The 14,592-nt window shown below is 39.5% G+C and overlaps 2 protein-coding genes across 2 annotated transcripts; both read left to right on the forward strand.

Annotated features, from left to right (window-relative positions):
- The first annotated feature begins 638 nt into the window (after nucleotides 1–638).
- Nucleotides 639–1,607, forward strand: LOC139033585 (olfactory receptor 10N1-like). The gene has a single exon (XM_070462995.1). It carries the CDS (start codon nucleotides 639–641, stop codon nucleotides 1,605–1,607), a length of 969 nt encoding a protein of 322 aa, XP_070319096.1.
- Nucleotides 1,608–11,745: 10,138 nt separating this feature from the next.
- Nucleotides 11,746–12,677, forward strand: LOC110123253 (putative olfactory receptor 10D4). Its single transcript, XM_020871018.2, is given in 2 exon segments — nucleotides 11,746–11,842; nucleotides 11,845–12,677. Coding segments are annotated over 2 exon segments (930 nt in total).
- Nucleotides 12,678–14,592: the final 1,915 nt, after the last annotated feature.

The following is a 14,592-nucleotide window of genomic DNA, read 5'->3' on the forward strand; positions in this document are numbered from 1 at the left end:
AAGTTGTAGTTTAGTCACTAAGTCTTATCTGACACTTTTGTTACCCCATAGACTATAGCCTACTAGGCTTCAGTGTTTGTGTGGGATTTTCCCAATAGGAAAACTGGATTGGGTGCCATTTCCTTCTCCAGGGGACCTTCCAGACCCAGGGATTGACTTGAGTCTCCCACTTCTCCTGCATTGCAGGTGAATTCAATACCACTGAGCCACCAAGGAAAGTACTTCCTAGCCTCTCAGTGTTCCTGGTAGAATTTCTAATTAACTTCAACATCATCTTGATGTTTAAACAAAGGTTGTAGTTGTTAGTGTCACTAAGTCATGTCTGACTCTTATGCCATCCCATAGCCTGTAGCATGCCTGGCTCCTCTACCCTCCACTATCTCTTAATATTTGTTCAAGTTTAAGTCTATTGAGTCATTGATGCTATCTAACCATCTCACTCTCTGCCACCCTCTTCTTTTTCCTCAACCTTTCCCAGCATCAGGGTCTTTTCCAAGGAGTTGGCTCTTCAGGTCAGATGGCCAAAACTTTTCAGCTTCAGCAACAGTCCTTTCAGTGAATATTGAGGATTGATTTCTTTTTGGATTCAGAGTGACGATGAATGTACTGGTATTGTGTCTTTCACAGCCTGCACCTTCATGCTTCCTTGTCTTTGGTCTCCCCTAGACCTTCCTCCAAAGAACCACACAGAGCTGAATGAGTTCATCCTACTGGGAATACCCCAGACAGAGGGACTGGAGACTGTGCTCCTTGTCATCTTCTCATTAATTTACCTCTTCACCCTGCTGGGAAATTTGGTCATCCTTCTAGCAATTGTCTCCTCCTCGATCCTTCACACTCCCATGTACTTCTTCTTGGGACTCCTATCGATTTTGGACATGCTGTTCCCCTCTGTCACCTGTCCCAAGATGCTATTCTATCTCTCTGGCCAGAGCCGAGCCATTTCTTATAAGGGATGTGCTGTTCAGCTCTTCTTCTACCATTTCCTGAGCTCGGCGGAAGGCTGCCTCTATTCTGTGATGGCTTATGATCGTTTTGTTGCCATCTGTCACCCACTGAGGTATATGCTCATCATGAGACCTGGAGTCTGTGTTGGTTTGGTCGTGGCAGCCTGGTTGGTGGGTTGTCTTCATGCCTCCATCCTGACATCCTTTACCTTTCAGCTACCCTACTGTGGCCCTGATCAGGTGGACCACTTCTTCTGTGACATTCCTGCTGTCTTACCCCTGGCTTGTGCTGATAGCTCCCTGGCCCAGAAACTGGGTTCCACTAATGTTGGCTTTCTGGCTTTAACTCTTTGGTTGAGTGTTTGTGTCTCCTACACACACATTGGGATTGCCATTTTGAGGATCCGTTCAGCAGAGGGCAGGCAGAAAGCTTTCTCTACCTGCAGTGCCCACCTCACTGCCATTCTCTGTGCCTATGGACCTGTAATCATCATCTATCTGCAGCCCACACCCAACCCGTTTCTTGGTGCCATGGTGCAAATATTAAATAATATTGTCTCACCCATGCTGAACTCATTAATCTATTCTTTAAGGAACAAGGAGGTGAAAAGCTCACTAAAGAGGGTGTTCTATAATGTAGTATTTACTGCTCTGGACTAAATTATGAGTTTTGTAAAGGATTTTAGATTTATTGTCTTTTAACACCATTCTCCTATTTCTTCTTTGAAAAAAAAATTGTAGTATAGCTTTTTTACAATGTTGTGTTCATTTCTTCTGTACCTTAAAATTAATCAGTCATACCCACGCATGTGCTAAGCTGCGTCAGTCGTGTCTGACTCTTTGCAACTCCATGGACTATAACCCACCAGGCTCCTCTGTCCGTGGGATTTCCCAGGCAAGAATACTGGAGTGGGTTGCTATTTCCTACTCCAGGGGATCTTCCTAAGCCAGGGATCAAATTCGTGTCTTCTGTGTCTCCTTCTTTGGCAGGCGGGTTCTTTATACCCACTCTTATATCCCCTCTTTTTTGGATTTCCTTCCCATTTAGGTCACCACAGAGCACTGAGGAGAGTTCCCTGTGCTACAGTGTCGGCTTCTATCCATTATCTGTCTTATACATAGTATCAATAATATTTATATGTCAGTCCCAATCTCCCAATTCATCCCACCACCACCCCCCATTTTCGACTTGGTATCCATATGTCTATTCTCTACCTGTGTGTCTATTTCTTCTCTGCACATAAGATAATCTGTTTCTTCTTTTTTGTTTGCTTTATTTTTAAAAATTTTTATTTTTTATTGGTGGATAGCCAGTCAACTATGTTGTGATAATTTCAGATGAAGAGCAAAGGGACTCAGCCATTCATATACATGTATCAATTTCCTCCAAACTCTGCTCCCTTTTAAATGAATAAATAGATTATAGAAAATGCTTCCTCACATTTGTCTTATTCACTGTTGTATCCACAGGACATGGCTCAGTGATCTACTAAGTGCTATGCACAAGTTTATTAAGTGAATGAATGGGTACCACTTAACCTTTTAAATTTGATGAAACTGAATATTTATTTACTATAAACAGAAACATAATTTCAATAACTGAGAAACATAAAAACTACATACACTGATTTAAATACATATCCTCTGTATAATGGGCTCCAGTTTCATCCATCTCATTAGAACTGATTCAAATGAATTCTTTTTAATGGCTGAGTAATATTCCATGGTGTATATGTACCACAGCTTCCTCATCCATTCGTCTGCTGATGGGCATCTAGGTTGCTTCCATGTCCTGGCTATTATAAACAGTGCTGCGATGAACATTGGGGTGCACGTGTCTCTTTCAGATCTGGTTTCCTTGGTGTGTATGCCCAGAAGTGGGATTGCTGGGTCATATGGCAGTTCTATTTCCAGCTTTTTAAGAAATCTCCACACTGTTTTCGATAGTGGCTGTACTAATTTGCATTCCCACCAACAGTGTAAGAGGGTTCCCTTTTCTCCACACCCTCTCCAGCATTTATTGCTTGTAGACTTTTGGATAGCAGCCATCCTGACTGGCGTATACAGAGCGAAGTAAGCCAGAAAGATAAAGACCATTACAGTATACTAACACATATATATGGAATTTAGAAAGATGGTAACGATAACCCTATATGCAAAACAGAAAAAGAGACTCAGATGTATAGAACAGACTTGTGGACTCTGGGAGAAGGCAAGGGTGGGATGTTTCAAGAGAACAGCATTGAAACATGTGTATTATCTAGGGTGAAACAGATCACCAGCCCAGGTTGGGTACATGAGAAAAGTGCTCAGGCCTGGTGCACTGGGAAGACCCAGAGGGATTGGGTGGAGAGGGAGGTGGGAGGGGGGACTGGGATGGGGAATACATGTAAATCCATGGCTAATTCATTTCAATGTATGACAAAAACTACTGTAATGATGTAAAGTAATTAGCCAAGAAAAAAGAAAAAAAAGAGTTAAATAATTCTAAGCTCATCTTGAAGAATACTTAGATGATATTAGCCAAGGAAATAAGTGGTCTCATCAAATAATAAAAAATTAACACAGTAAAAAAAAAAATACATATCCTCTTAAAGTTGAGGAAATGTGAAAACCAAATCTGGATGAACTCTAAACACTTTTCTCAATTCTCAATTCTCCAGTCATCAAGACAGTATGGTACTGGCACAAAGACAGAAATATAGATCAATGGAACAGAATAGAAATCCCAGAGATAAATCCATGAACCTATGGTCACCTTATCTTCGACAAAGGAGGCAAGGATATACAATGGAAAAAAGACAACCTCTTTAACAAGTGGTGCTGGGAAAACTGGTCAACCACCTGTAAAAGAATGAAACTAGAACACTTTCTAACACCATACACAAAAATAAACTCAAAATGGATTAAAGATCTAAATGTAAGACCAGAAACTATCAAACTCCTAGAGGAGAACATAGACAAAACACTCTCCGACATAAATCACAGCAGGATCCTCTATGACTCACGTCCCAGAATTTTAGAAATAAAAGCAAAAATAAACAAATGGGACCTAATGAAACTTAAAAGCTTTTGCACAATAAAGGAAAATATAAGCAAGGTGAAAAGACAGCCCTCAGATTGGGAGAAAATAATAGCAAACAAAGCAACAGACAAAGGATTAATCTCAAAAATATACAAGCAACTCCTGAAGCTCAATTCCAGAAAAATAAATGACCCAATCAAAAAATGGGCCAAAGAACTAAACAGACATTTCTCCAAGGAAGACATACAGATGGCTAACAAACACATGAAAAGATGCTCAACATCACTCATTATCAGAGAAATGCAAATCAAAACCACAATGAGGTACCATTATACGCCAGTCAGGATGGCTGCTATCCAAAAGTCTACAAGCAATAAATGCTGGAGAGGGTGTGGAGAAAAGGGAACCCTCTTACACTGTTGGTGGGAATGCAAATTAGTACAGCCACTATGGAAAACAGTGTGGAGATTTCTTAAAAAGCTGGAAATAGAACTGCCATATGACCCAGCAATCCCACTTCTGGGCATACACACTGAGGAAACCAGATCTGAAAGAGACACGTGCACCACAAATTCATCGCAGCACTGTTTATAATAGCCAGGATATGGAAGCAACCTAGATGCCCATCAGCAGACGAATGGATGAGGAAGCTGTGGTACATATACACCATGGAATATTACTCAGCCATTAAAAAGAATTCATTTGAATCAGTTCTAATGAGATGGATGAAACTGGAGCCCATTATACAGAGCGAAGTAAGCCAGAAAGATAAAGACCATTACAGTATACTAACACATATATATGGAATTTAGAAAGATGGTAATGATAACCCTATATGCAAAACAGAAAAAGAGACTCAGATGTATAGAACAGACTTGTGGACTCTGGGAGAAGGCGAGGGTGGGATGTTTCAAGAGAACAGCATCAAAACATGTATATTATCTAGGGTGAAACAGATCACCAGCCCAGGTTGGGTGCATGAGACAAGTGCTCGGGCCTGGTGCACTGGGAAGACCCAGAGGGATTGGGTGGAGAGGGAGGTGGGAGGGGGGACCGGGATGGGGAATACATGTAAATCCATGGCTAATTCATTTCAATGTATGACAAAAACTACTGTAATGATGTAAAGTAATTAGCCTCCAACTAATAAAAATAAATTAAAAAAAAGAATAAATAAAACATACATGCTCACACACACAAGCAAATACCAGTTCTTAAATCTCACTCCATCAACAACACAACAACAAAAACAAAGAACTTGATTCCAAAAAGTGGGCAGAAGACCTCAATAGACATTTTTCCAACAAAGACACACAGGTGGCTAATAAACACATGAAAAGATGCTCAACATCACTCATTATTAGAGAAATGCAAATCAAAACCACAATGAGGTATCATACACCCATCAGAATGGTGATCATCAAAAGATCTACAAACAGTGAAGGCTTGAAAGAGTGTAGAGTAAAGGGAACTCTCTTATACTGTTGGTGGGAATTTAAACTGATAAAGACACTCTATAGGGCAGTATGGAGATCCCCTCAAAATTATGAATAAAACCACCATATGACTCAACAGTTCTACTACTGGGAGTAATCCCTGTGGAAACCATAATTGAAAAAAAGACACAAGATTTGAAATATTCACTGCAGCACAATTTACAATAGCACATGGAAGCAGTCTTTATGTCCATCAACAGATGAATGGATAAAGAAGCTGTGTTACATATATACAATGGAATATTACTCAACCATGAAAAGAATGCAGTTGAGACAGTTCTAATGAGGTTGATGAGCCTAGAGCCTATTATACAGAATGAAGTAACTCAAAAAGAGAAAAACACATATCATATGTTAATGAACATACACAATAAACTGTGTAAATTCTGAAAGAGATGGGAACACCAGACCACCTGACCTGCCTCTTGTGAAACCTTTATGTAGGTCAGGAAGCAACAGTTAGAACTGGACATGGAACAACAGACTGGTTCCAAATAGGAAAAGGAGTATGTCAAGGCTGTATATTGTCACCCTGCTTGTTTAACTTATATGCAGAGTACATCATGAGAAATGCTGGGCTGGAAGAAGCACAAGCTGGAATCAAGGATTGCCGGGAGAAATATCAATAACCTCAGATATGCAGATGACACCACCCTTATGGCAGAAAGTGAAGAGGAACTGAAAAGCCTCTTGATGAAAGTGAAAGAGGAGAGTGAAAAAGTTGGCTTAAAGCTCAACATTCAGAAAACTAAGATCATGGCATCTGGTCCCATCACTTCATGGCAAATAGATGGGGAGACAGTGGAAACAGTGTCAGACTTTATTTTTCTGGGCTCCAAAATCACTGCAGATGGTGATTGCAGCCATGAAATTAAAAGACGCTTACTCCTTGGAAGGAAAGTTATGACCAACCTAGATAGCATATTAAAAAGCAGAGACATTATTTTGCCAACAAAGGTCCATCTAGTCAAGGCTATGGTTTTTCCAGTAGTCATGTATGGATGTGAGAGTTGGACTATAAAGAAAGCTGAGCACCAAAGAATTGATGCTTTTGAACTGTGGTGTTGGAGGAGACTCTTGAGAGTCCCTTGGACTGCAAGGAAATCCAACCAGTCCATCCTAAAGGAGATCAGTCCTTGGTGTTCATTGGAAAGACTGATGCTGAAGCTGAAACTCCAGTACTTTGGCCACCTGATGTGAAGAGTTGACTCATTGGAAAAGACCCTGATGCTGGGAGGGATTAAGGGCAGGAGGAGAAGGGGATGACAGAGGATGGGATGGCTGGATGGCATCACCAACTAGATGGACATGAGTTTGAGTAAACTCCACGAGTTGGTGATGGACAGGGAGGCCTGGCGTGCTGCTCTTCATGGGGTCGCAAACAGTCAGACACGACTGAGCGACTGAACTGAACTGATGGAATCTAGAAAGATGGTACTGACAAACCTATTTGCAGGGCAGCAATGGAGATGTAGACATAGAGAACAGACTTGTTGACAAAGAGGCAGGGAATGAGTGGTGGGACAAATGGAAGGAATAGCGTGGAAACATACATTATCATGTGTAAAATACATAGACAGTGAGAGTTTGCTGTATGATTCAGGAAGCTCAGAAAGGTGCTCTGTGACAACCTAGAGGGACAGAATGGGGAGGGGGGGTGGGAAGGAGGTTCAAGAGGGAGGAGAGACATATGGATACCTATGGCTGATTCATGTTGATGTATGGCAGAAATCAAACAATATTGTAAAGCAATTATCCTTCAATTAAAAATAAATTTGAAAAAACAAGTAACTTGATTCAAAAGGGTGTAAAGGACTTAAAAGACATTCTGCAAAGAAGACAACAAGCATATAAAAAGATGTTTAATATCACTACCACTAACTAAATGCAAATCAAATTCACAAGAAGGTGTCATTACAGCCATTAAAATGGCTTTTACTGGAACAAAAAAGGCGGGGGGGGGGGAAATGTGGAGAAACTGGAACCATTGTATGCTGTTGGTGGAAACTATAAAATGGTACAGCCACTAAGGAAAACAATGTGGAGATTCCTCAATAAATTTAAAAATAACATTACCCAATGATACACCAATTATACTTTTGAGTATAGATCCAAAAGGGTCCTGAATATTCATATTTATAGCATGTTCAAAGCAGCATTATTCACAAGAGATAGGTAGGAGGTGAAAGCTATTCATGTTCATTAACGATAAATGGATAGTCAAAATGTGGTATACACAAACATGGAATGTTATTCCCACTTTAAAAAGGAAGGAAATTGACACAGTTGTATGCTACTAGATGGATGAACCTTGAGGAGATTATGTTAAGTGAAATAAGCAGCTACAAGACAGATACAGTAGGATTCCAGCTATACTGGGTGTTTAGAGTAGTTATATGACAGGTAAGAAGGTAGGAAGGTGATTCCCAGGGGCTGGGGAAGAGGAACATAGATTGTTGTTTAATCTATATAGTTTCCTTTTGCAAGATGAAAAAGTTCTAAAGTTTGGTTGCACTGTAGAATGAATATATATATAATACTATTATACTGTATACTTAAAATGGTTAAGATGGTAAATTTTATGCTTTATATTGTTTTTCCACTATTTAAAAATGAAGCTCCTTTGGGAAGGACATGTACACATTGCTATATTTAAAATGGATAATCAACTACTGTATAGCACAGGGAACTCTGCTCAATGTTATGTGGTAGCCTGAATGGGACAGAAGTTTGTAGGAGAATGAATACATGTATATGTATGGCTGAGTCCCTTTGCTGTTCACCTGAATCTATCACAACATTGTTAATCAGCTATACTCCAATATAAAATAAAAACTTTTCAAAAAATGAATAAAAATAAGCCTCCTTATCTGGTTCTCACATATCCTGGGAATTTTAGTTTGCTAATTCACTCCTTTTTCTTATAACTTCATCTACTCTTGAACCCACTCCAATCACCGTTAAATTGTTGAATACCTCTGTCTGGTGCAGAGAAGAGTCTGAGAAATCCAGCATAAGGTAGGCTTCAGGGGGTCTTCCTGGAGTTATTATTTATGTCCTAACTCATTAACAGACAGTGTGTAATGTAATTTCTTCACAAGTATTACCTAGTTTATCTACAAAAAGTGCTAGATCACATTATAGAGATAAAACAAGGGATGTCGTGTAAATTTCTATAAATAACAGTTTTTTAGTGGATAGGATAAGGATTCCATCTCAAACCATCATGCAGCTATACTCAATATAGCAATTTTGCTGAAATTCTTAAAATATGTATTTGACCTTTTACATAAACACACCAAAACATCTTGCCTCAGCTCTTTTTCCTTTCAGCATCTCTGATATATGAGAATGTTCCCATATTATCTCTTATTCCTGCTTTAAACCCTCCAAGCACCCCTCCTTTCTTATACTTCCTTTTTTCCCTCCAGTTATTCAATGCTTTTCCATTTTCTATTTATTTTTCCTTCCTAGCCTTCCTCACCCTACTGAAACTGAAAGTCGCTCAGTCAAGTCTGGCTCTTTGCAACCCCATGACTGTAGTCTGCATGACACTCCTCTGTCCATTGACTTCTCCAGGCAAGAATACTAAATAAGACGGTAGAATCATTAACTTTAACATCTTTTTAGCATCAGTTAGATGGGCAACAAAAATATTGTTTACCTTTTAAATAGAAATTCCAGATGTACTTGGAATAATGTCAAGTACCCAGATACCAAGTACAATAAAACACATACTTCAAATTTAGCTTAAAATTCTTTTTTGCCTCTTAGCATGTTTCTTCCTCCTGTTTCTCCTAGTTTAGGCCTTTATTTTCCCCGCTCTTTGGAGGACTGCCCATTTCTATTCCACTGTACCCTGTACCCTGGCCACAGAGGCGGGCATGAGATTCAGCCAAGAAAATCAGATTTGAATCTGAGGCTCCCAAAAGCAATGCACAGTTGAGTCTGAATCACCTGCTGGCAGGGCCCAGAAGATGTACCACAAGTTCTTACTATTGAAGAGCTGCCCTAATTCCTAGCCTTCCATGAGCCTAGGTTTTCACCAATTTCTTTAATTTTCTGAGCTAACCCAGTTACTGTTGCTTGCAATAAATCAATTTTCTACTACCACAAATATTAAAATAATTTATTGATTAAAACAACACATACACATGAAAAAGCAGTAAATACATAAATGTACCTATAAATGTGATATATGTGCCAAATGAAGTTTTAAATGATTATTCACTGAAGTATATTTTATGAGGAAACCATAAAAGATTCCCTCTTTAATCAGTTTCCTCCTCTCTCTTTCTCTCTAGGTCTCGTTGATAAGGTCTAATTATACCAAGCAGTTAATTACTCCCTTGCTTAATAAGGACCCTGACTTGGGGGATTAATACCCGAAGGAAGATCAAGGCTACTTACTAACTCCCGTGTTTGGAAATTATTGCAGTTCCTAGAGTCAGAGGGAAATTACTATAAAAGAGAAAAGCACACTCAGATTTTGACATTCTATTTGAAAGTGATTGAAAAAGAGAATTCTGAAGATCTACCAGCAGACTGCAAGTTGATGGGAATTTCGCAGGACAGGGTTACTTCCTTCTTTCAGAGAAGGAAAGCAAAGTAATATTCAATTCAATAGCACCAGCAAGCTATGTTCTGTTTGCCTTGTAAGTGCCCAGATTTTTCCTTCATTTAAAAAAATTTTGGCTCTCACCCTCTCTCTCCTGTCATAACCATCAAAACAAAATAATAAAGATAGAGCTAGAGCTAGATAGGGTCTTAGGCAATAGAATTCATGGGTTAATGTATGATTTAAAAAACTTACTGTGCTGAAAAAGTTAAAACAAGTTGATACTGTCAAGGGTGAAACAGATCACCAGCCCAGGTTGGATGCATGAGACAAGTGCTCAGGCCTGGTGCACTGGGAAGACCCAGAGGGATGGGATGGGAAGGGATGTGGGAGGGGGAATCAGGATGGGAAACACATGTAAATCCATGGCTGATTCATGTCAATGTATGACAAAAACCACTACAATATTGTAAAGTAATTAGCCTCCAACTAATAAAAACAAATGAAAAAAAAAGAAAGAAAATCATTAAAAAAAAAAGTTAAAACAAGTTGAAAAAGGCATGAGAAATGTTCAAAAGATAGAAATTGGAAAGGAGTCTCTACTATACCTACCCCTGTGTCTTCTACTGCCATAAAAGTACAATGCTTTTTAGCCTGGATCTGGTTAGACTATTATAGGTTTTGGAGACTGAAATGGAGGCTATTGGTTACTGATGTGTACTAAAATCCAGAGCATATGCATCCTGTTAATGTAATTTTCTGTTCTTTAAGGGCTGTTTAAGACCCCTCTTTTGGCTGGTTTCTCATTGTTGACCCTCATACCCAGGGAGATAATGTGGGAAAGAGTCTGTCTTTTGTATGTGTGGCTTGCACGCGTGCAAGCTAATCACCTCAGTCGTGTCCGACCCTTGAGACCCTCCAGACTGCAGCCCACCAGGCTCCTCTGTCCATAGGATTCTCCAAGAAAGAATACTGGAGTGGGCTCACATGTCATCCTCCAGGGCATCTTCCCAACCCAGGAATCAAACCCAGGTCTCTTCTGTCTCCTGCACTGGCAGGTGGGTTCTTTACTAGTGCCACCTGGGAAGCCCCTAAAAGTGAAAGTGTTAGTTGTTCAGTCCTCTTTGACTCTTTGTGACCCCATGGACTGTAGACCACCAGGCTCCTCTATCCATGAAATTCTCCAGGCAAGAATAAAGGAATGGGTAGCCATTCCCTTCTCCAGAGGATCTTCCTGACCCAGGGATCAAACCTGCATTAAAGGCAGACTCTTTACCATCTGAGCCTCCAGGGAAGCCCATATGTGACTTATACGATCATAAAGGATTTTGGACATTTAAAGTAAACTAGTTGTCTCAGGTGAATATAGGAAACTTGGATAGGACCTTCTTGCATCTTTAAACTAGTCCTTTTAGAATCACAAAGCAGCATTCAATATCAATACAATTTAGCAGTGTATATGAAGCATGAAAGATAGGAGAGTTGTCATGTAAGGATTTCTTGGTGAAACTGCAAGCAGAAACTACATTGCAAAGAGAGATCCAGCATGGAGAGAAGCGGGCTGATCAAGGCAATTCTAAAGAGAAGCACTAGTCTGTTTACATTGAGATTATTTGCTCCTTTTCCATTTTACTGTCTTAAACACAGCCAGTTCACATATATTCACTTTAACCACAGATTTCTTTTCACAGACACCCAAGAGTTGATCCTTCCATAAACATGAGAAATCACACAGTGGTGACTGAATACATCCTGCTGGGAATCCCTGAGACAGAGGGCCTAGAGACTGTGCTCTTTTTCCTGTTCTCATCATTATATTCACTGTCTTGGGAAATGTGCTCATCCTCACGGCTATCATCTCCTCCTCTCGGCTTCATACCCCCATGTACTTTTTCTTGGCGAATCTCTCTGTGTTTGACCTGGGTTTCTCATCAACAACTGCTCCCAAGATGCTGTCATACCTTTCAGGGCTGAGTCAAGGTATCTCTTTTCAGGGTTGTGCTACCCAGCTCTTCTTCTACCACTTCCTGGGATGTACTGAGTGCCTCCTATACACGGTGATGGCCTATGACCGCTTTGTTGCCATATGCTTTCCTCTGAGATACATGGTCATAATGAATCACAGAGTCTGCACCATCTTGGCCACAGGGACCTGGACGGGTGGCTGTATCCATGCCATTATCCTAACGTCCCTCACCTTCCAGCTGTCCTACTGTGGCTCTAACAAGGTGAGCTATTACTTCTGTGACATACCTGCCATCTTACCTCTAGCCTGTGGGGATACCTCTCTAGCCCAGAGGGTAGGTTTTACAAATGTTGGTCTTTTGTCTCTCACTTGCTTTTTTCTCATTCTTGTTTCCTACACCCGCATTGGGATTGCCATATCAAAACTTCACTCAGCAGAGGGCAGGCAGCGAGCATTCTCGACCTGCAGTGCACATGTGACTGCAATTCTCTGTGCTTATGGGCCAGTCATCATCATCTATCTACAGCCCAATCCCAGTGCCTTGCTTGGCGCTATAATCCAGATATTGAATAACCACGTAACCCCCATGCTGAACCCATTGATCTACAGCCTGAGAAATCAGGATGTTAAATCAGCTCTGAGAGATGCATTTCCCAGGAGAGGCTTTGCTCTGAAGAAAAACTGAGAAAAGCTCAAGCTTTGCTGGACAAAGTTTGAGTCTCTATTTCTCAGGACTAATTCTCTTTTGCAGCTTCCAAGGCATATTGAAATCAAACGTACTCTGAATGGATCTACCGCTTAACCTCACCAAGTTTTAAAAGCCATGTCTGCTTTCATATTTTCCTGTGTTTATAATAAAATATAATTACTAGAGTAACTACTGACGTCGATCTTATTCTTGAGCTGCCTGGATTCACTGCCAGAACCGCCACCCTTCCCCTAATATTTCCTCCCTCGTTAAATCTTTGAAAGAGTTCAGAGAACATATTTTCTTTCTCATAATCTCAGTTAAAAGTATTTCCATATATATCTAAAGGGAAGGGAGAATGGAAAAAAAATTCAAGCAAACCCAGCTTAATACAGAGTATCAGAACTCTATATCCTTTCTGTAGAGTATAACCTCCAATTTACTTCCACTCAACATGAAAACTCTAGCTTGAGTAATATTTAAGGTAATATTTATCTCATGTGTAGTCTGGTTTGATTTTAATACTTTCCTTGTATACACATTCCTTTGGGATCCAGATATTCTTGTATTGTTAGAAGACTGGAAGGCTGTGAACTTGAATCATGTCTCATTAGCCACTACAAAAATCAGCTTTAGTTTTGTAAAGAAAAAAGGAAACTAAAAGATAGTAAGACAAACAAAAACAGTCAAGTTTAAATGTGGTACTACATGTTTTTCTAAAACAACATCATTGATTGATTTGTCTGTTATAAAAAGCAAGCTGGTTAGAATTTTCATTTAAATTCAGGTAGCAATAAACTTGCCTTTCCATTGACAATAAGGTCTATATAACTTATTTTCATTCTGCTAATCTCTAGGTTCCCTAATGCTAAGGGAAAAAATAGTAAATTTATTATAGAAACTGTTAAATTTTATAGTCTCATTCTCCTTTTGCTTATTTTACTTTGTTTCCTTTTATGTTTTATCTACCAGATATTATTATGACTTTTCTTGTAAGCCACCTTAAGTCCTTTTGGTAAGAACCAGAGAATAAATAATGCACTAAAACAAATAATAATAATGATATTAATAAAGCTGTATTTCAAAGTTAAGTAGTATTTTTTGTAATGGATTTATTATTTTCTTCCCTCTCTGGACTTCAATTCCTGTCTATCAAAGCAAATGATTGAAAATAAGTTCTCCAAATAGAAATTACAAGCATCACAACAAATGTGGAGTGAGCTGTTAGAAAATATTCAATGGGTCCCCATGGCAGGAGATGCCAATCACCAGTGCTCTAAATTTGTTGTAAAATAATCTCTAATGTGAGATACTGTAGTTGAATCTGACAAGCAATTCCAGAGTCACTAGACTTTTCTGGCTAGAAATCCAGCGGGCATTAACCAAGTAAACTTAATTACATGGAAGTTGTTCCCAGGTTAGCAACAACTGAAATGAAATATTAAACATATCAAGTGTTAAAGGATAAAATGTAAATAATGGTTGGATTTTCACTCATTGCTTTCATATTAACATCAAAAGCTGAGTGTCTTCCATTACAGCAAGGTTGTTTTTTCCAACGTTCTCTTAACCGAGAGTGAACTACAGCAGTTCCGCTCTTATCTGCAGCTTCATTTTCAGTGGTTTCAATTCTGTGGTTTCAGTCACCCACAGGTCAGCCTTGGTCCGAAACTATTAAATGAAAAATTCCAGAAACAGATCATTCCTAAGTTTTAAACGGCCAGCCTTTCTGAGTAGTGTGATGAAATCTCAAGCTCTGTCTGGCCACGAACATGAATCACTGTCCCAGGAACACAGTGTTTCTGTTCAAGAAACCTTTCTTTTACTCAGTAAGGACCCAAAGCTCCAGAGAAGTGATGTTGCCAATACAGATAAGCCATAGTGAAGCCATAAAGTGCTTCTTTTAAGTAAT

Source organism: Odocoileus virginianus, unplaced genomic scaffold, assembly GCF_023699985.2.
Source record: "Odocoileus virginianus isolate 20LAN1187 ecotype Illinois unplaced genomic scaffold, Ovbor_1.2 Unplaced_Scaffold_19, whole genome shotgun sequence".
In the NCBI taxonomy this organism is placed as follows: Eukaryota; Metazoa; Chordata; class Mammalia; order Artiodactyla; family Cervidae; genus Odocoileus; species Odocoileus virginianus.